Source organism: Palaemon carinicauda, chromosome 19 (genome assembly GCF_036898095.1).
Source record: "Palaemon carinicauda isolate YSFRI2023 chromosome 19, ASM3689809v2, whole genome shotgun sequence".
NCBI classification, from domain to species: domain Eukaryota; kingdom Metazoa; phylum Arthropoda; class Malacostraca; order Decapoda; family Palaemonidae; genus Palaemon; species Palaemon carinicauda.
The window spans coordinates 112,475,818-112,481,817 of record NC_090743.1 but is presented as its reverse complement, the minus strand read 5'-3'; the positions used below and the strand labels follow the sequence as shown (position 1 = coordinate 112,481,817).

The 6,000-nt window shown below is 35.5% G+C and overlaps 1 protein-coding gene across 1 annotated transcript in view; it reads right to left on the bottom strand.

Annotated features, from left to right (window-relative positions):
* Positions 1–471: 471 nt before the first annotated feature.
* The window catches only part of LOC137659234 (uncharacterized), a 160,481-nt gene continuing 154,952 nt past the window's right edge, over positions 472–6,000 (bottom strand). The window contains exons 4-8 of the mRNA XM_068394268.1: positions 4,536–4,657; positions 3,367–3,592; positions 1,907–2,043; positions 705–844; positions 472–620 (exon numbers count right to left, since the gene is read on the bottom strand). Coding sequence (XP_068250369.1) covers positions 472–620; positions 705–844; positions 1,907–2,043; positions 3,367–3,592; positions 4,536–4,657 — 774 coding nt within the window. The remainder of the gene's footprint in view (positions 621–704; positions 845–1,906; positions 2,044–3,366; positions 3,593–4,535; positions 4,658–6,000) is intronic.

Here is a 6,000-nt window from a genome sequence, read left to right as displayed (position 1 = left end):
TGACGACCCAAGGAAACTTGATGCGCATATCGTTAAACGCGGATCTATTTACGAAAGGAATTCCATAAACAAACTAAGATTGAAGACAACTCCTTCAAATGTTTCCATCTTCCAAATGCAATTCTTGTCCATCACTTTAGCGGAATCATTACTGCTTTATTACCAAGCGCAGTCATGACTTTCACAAACTCACTAAAGCCGCGAATGTTGAACGAAAGGGAAGAAAAGGGAGGCAAACACCGCAAATTCGAAAGGGTTTAAAGAGAACTCTCCAGCTTCAGCATCCCAAGAGGAATCCGAGGAGATGAGGCGAGAGAGCGTCGAGGTAGTGAGAGAGAGAGATACACCGTGTCGTCCGCTTGGCGGTATTGAAGTCCGCCTCACCTCCGCCATCTTTTTTCGACCGATGCCGCAAAGCTGCCAACGAAGAGGAGGGGGATGAAATCTTCGCTAAACGACTTTATTTTGGCATCAGATTCGAGGAGGACCTTTTGGATTTGTATGTTTGCGCCGTTCGTCAACACTGTCAGTTGGTCCTGTAGCCGATTTCCTCTGGTCCGGAGGTATGTGGCTCCAAAACCTAAGGTCTTCTTCGGCGCTGGGGTCAATGACGATGGTTCCTCAAGCAGGTCACGGGACATTTAAACAGGGAGAGTGAGTTGTTCTAAAAACCTAAAATTCCATGAAATCTTACTGTTTCAAACTGAAAAGATCCACGGTCTCCTTCCGCGCTGGGGTCAATGACGAAGGTTCATCAGAGCCAAGCGCGACGCGGGAGAAGAAGAAGATGATGATGATGCAGGTGTTATCGCAAATCCTATGGCGAGGACGAGCTGGTTCCCGACTGAGAAATAAATAAAGACCACAATGGCTTCCCCGTCTATCAAAGCAACGCCTCACTAGACATCAATAGACGAGTCTATGGCACAACAAACAATAGAACTTCAATAAGCGAGTCCATTATAGATTCGTTCTATTGACACGAATCAGAAACATAGTTTGTTAAAGTCAGCGCGTTTAGCGGCTAAGAAGCGTAATCCCGCTTCAATATGGCGGAAATCACAGATTATGACTGTAAGAATTTTAAATGCAACCTGCGCAAAAACGCTGCAATGCCTAATGTCGCTATATTACTTATCTAAGTATTGAACTGAAGCTGAAGAGGATTCTGACATTTGACATCGATATCCGATAGGAGGCCGCGTTGAAACATTAAGTACTCTGTGTCAACGCCTAAAGTTTCCCGAGATCAAAATATCTTATGAACAACTTTATCAATTAAAATTTGCCTTTTCAATTACGCAACTTTGTTCTTTCATTACTCTTCTAATAATGCATTACCGGCATAGCAATAGTCTCAAGATGTTGAATGCACATTGGTTTTCTTACATCCCCGCCGATGATCGCTGATTAGCGGTAGTAGCGGTGAAGGGCGGTAAAAAATATAATACCGAAAATGTTGTCTTTACTGCACAATGAAAAAAAGGAGATTACCGCTTAAGGACGGTATTAAGTCATATAACATATAATTGACAAAAGACTACATTCTGCCATCTAAACGTCAGTGTTTATTAAAGCTGTAAACAGTCTAAGATAACCAGCTAATCAAACGTCCAAAATAAGAATGACAAGAACTTTAGTAAATATTAAAGGCTGGAGACCTTCCGTTTAGCTCCCTCAGGTCGCTAAGTATCCTCACCCGCTAAAAATCCATCTCCCAAAAGCAAAGATTCACAACTAAATGGCAGTACATGACAAAAGCCTTGGAATATTCAACTACAGTATTACTAATAACTGACTAATTTCTGCAACGTCGTTACCAACAAGTCAAGACTCCGCCCGTCGCAGGGGTGTCACCGGCCTTCAACGGCGCGGTACCGGCGGGACGTCTATCATTTGCACCTACAGAATTTCATAGACATTCTGAAGGGATGGGATTGACGCCCTTCGAGAATTCAGCGATTCGTCTGTAATTCTCCTGTCGGAGACCTTTCTTCGAGGCGACGCTGATGTTAAATTCGGTGTTTGAGAAGCTCTTTGGAACTGAAAGTTGATTTGTTTTAATTTCGATGTATATTTGGCGAATCAGAATACCTGGGAATACTGTTAAACATTTATACACTATACAATGAGAACGGTGAGAATTGAAACCAACTTGTTAGTAACAACGATTTGAATTACGCAATGCATCAACGCCAATGGAAAATATCAATATCACAAATATATAAACCTCCGATAAACGAGTAATTCGCTTTTTATAAACGAATAATGATACACAATAATGCTTTACATAATAAGGTTCTTCATAAAATCTAAATCTTCGATGAACTTAGTAGTATATTCTTTAAAACAGAACCTTTTAATTTCACAGCAAAACAAACATATCTACAACCTACATCCCTTCCTCTTTAAAATAAAGGAACGGCAACTTATCCTAACTTTTCTAATAGATATTCTTTTTTTCCCCACCGCGGGCCCAGTCCAGCTACTTACAACACCCCAACCGCTGGTTATTGATTTCAAAGAGATATTTATTATCGGGACACTTAATCCAATCAATATATCACTATTTCTCCTTATATTCTCCGATGCGACCCTTGGCCTCCTCCCGATTTGAGATGGATCTCCGTGAGGTTAAGTTTTGATCGTCTTTGTGACGTTATACAAGTGGAAAAATAATGGTTGAGCTTTCATTACATTTTAACATTAGGGGAACGATGCCTTTATCAAGGTATGGATGTAAACGTGTGCTTTTGCGTAATACACACACACACACACACACATATATATATATATATATATATATATATATATATATATATATATATATATATATATATAATATAATATATATATATATGCAATTGCGTAGAAGTAATATAGATCATATATAAATATATATTTATATATATATATATATATATATATATATATATATATATATATATATATATATATATATATATATATATATATATATATATATATATATATATATTAATTGTAAAAGTAATATAGATCATATATAGATATATATTTATATATGCATATATATATTTATATATATATATATATATATATATATATATATATATATATATATATATATATATATATGTGAGTGTGTGTGTATACACAAACGCCCAAGTAAACATTCGTGTACTCGTACAAGTGTACTATTAGCGTAACTACGTGCACCGACGCGAACACACATGCCAAGCACCCCCTGAAAAGGCCTTTACAATGAAACCGAAACGATCGCCCAAATAGCAGTACGAACGGCCCGCAATGCCCTTATAAATCGCCAGCCGAGGGCTCCTTAACGAGGCAAGAAGTACCCGCCGACGGCCAACTAGAACCCCGTACGTCAGCGGGAAGAGGCCTTCGGAGGTCTGCAAAATACCGCAAAACCATACCGAGCGACGTCTTCGAGAGAGGAATTGCAATGACTGCGTCCTTCATAACTTCGATAAAAATACCAATGAAATCCAGACGATTTAGCTGTCGAGTTAGGTGGAGGATTCGCCGATCAATTTGGCCGTTTTCGGCAGGAAGCGGGCGCGCTTGCTTCTTCGGTTTCAAGATGGCATTGCTTTATCGGACGGATTAGAATTATGCCTTTTTATGCTTACGCAAAAACTTAAGTAATTGTATTTGGGTACAACTTTCGTTACTATTGTTATTCAATGGAGTTTTGTGAATGGTTAGGTAAGCTTCAGTAGGTTTTTTGACGGTATTTTTATAACGACGCAGGAATTCTTTAAATTTCAGGGCTTTTAAAGGTGAAGCTAAAATATCTCACTTATAGTCAGGAAAAGATAGATTATGTATGTGTGAAAATATGTATGCATATATATATATATATATATATATATATATATATATATATATATATATATATATATATATATATATATATATATATATATATATATATAATATACATATATCATACTACAATTAGAACCACAGTACATCCCAAAAGGACCCAGATTCAAATTAGTACAAACTATATTGGCAACAAAAATTCTAAAAATATATCATGACAATATTTCCATTACAAAAACTTCTTAAATCACTCGCCCATAAAACACAGGAGATAATTAATAATAAAAAAAAAAACCCGATATTAAGAAAGAATTGAAAAAAAAAAATATGGTCCAGTGCATAAGAGGGCCCAATCTTTCATTAAAAGAGGGCTGAGCGTTGCATGTTCAAGCATTAAGTCGGTCGTCGATCTAAACACGCTATTTGAAACACTTTTCTTCTTTCATTTATCTTTCTCTCTCTTTTTAATCTCTTCTTTCATTTATCTTTCTCTCTTTTTTTTAATCTCTCGTTTATGCAGGCTATCATCGGCTTCCGTCTAATTCTCCAGTAATTATCATTGACTTGGCTTCATTGTTTTCTTTATTCTTGCTTTTTAATTAATAATTATCGTCTTCTCTTGTTCGTTTTTTATAGCTTATATTCCTACAATTATTCGTTTTGATAATTTCTTACGCTCTATTTTACATTGTTATCATCTTCCATACGTCTTCATATCTTGAGCAAATACAATGTACTCGCTGGCATTAATGACATCTGAGTCACTAATTATCACGTTCTTCCTCATACCCCCATTCTCTTTATATTTATTTTTCATATGAAGGCGTTTCTTCAAAATAACGGTAATGAAATACTAAAGCAATTAATATTCTCAAGTTTATTATTAAACTGATGATATTTACTGTCACAACACTTTCCTATAACTTTCAAATCTCTAGTTACTATAATAAAATCGATAATTTCATTTGTTAGATTTTTCTATTATCTCACAAAATCTAATTTCTAATAAGCATTTTTTTTTAAAGCCTGATTAATAATATGTCCAAAAATATATATCTGTAATTCAACTTCGAACTTGAACCACTAAGAGTAAATGGTGGGTTATTATCTCTTAATCATAGATAAGTACCAGAAGTGTGTGATGGATTAAACAGCTGTTATCTTTGATCTTTCTCCTGCTGAATAAAAGTAGTATTGAAGATAAGAAAGTCTGATGTAATACATCGGCGGTCATAAGCTAAAATAAAATGACTCGGCTCAGTCTTGGGAACTAGTAAGTCACAAAACTCAGTCCATGACAATTTCCTTCTGAGAAAGGCTGAATTTGACCAGGGAGTTTATGACCTTTAGGATTATAAGTGTTTGATTATATTAAGACTTTTCATAACTAATAAAAACCTACACGACTGTTACATTTCGTATACTCAGCCGATAACCATTTCTATAAATTCTCTACTAAAGTGTCATTATAGCAATGACTAACCAAAAAAATTAATAGAGAAAATTATGAACATAATAAAATCTCAGCAGCAGATATCGCGTGCCGTCTGGGCCCTCCTGCGTGATTGGTGACTGATGTGCCTTGGCCGCTTGAGTCAGCTACCCTGATTGGTTAATTACCCAACACTCATGTAAGAAGTACTAAGAATGGCCCAAGGGGGAGGGGGGTCCAATTTGATCTTGTTTAAAACTAAATCTCCGGTTATGAGATTAACTTCTCGTTTCTCCGAAGATGAGATTAATAGCGAGGTGCTTCTTAAAGACCTTTTGGAAGTTGCAGATTTTTTTTTTTTAATTATATTTTTTTCAAAGAAATTAATATTTTAAATGTCATAAACCAAAGTACTTAAAGGATAATAACTTGGGTTTTTAAATATTTAACAAATTTCCCTTCCGGTTTTACGTCATTGACTCGCAACCCTTCATTGTTTTTAAATGGGAAAATATTCGCAATATTTCATCAAGTATTTCAATGAGACTGCAGAGGACTTATATATTTTTCACTTTTCAATTGAACAACAAATGACCATAATACTGTGTCAGAGAAAGTTTTCTTATTTAAGTAATTTACTAATGACTGTACATGGTATAAGGTGGTAATGCTAAAAATCATCTAATACTATATACGATTTCTTTAAAGACTCATTTGCACATAATTTAACAAATAACAGC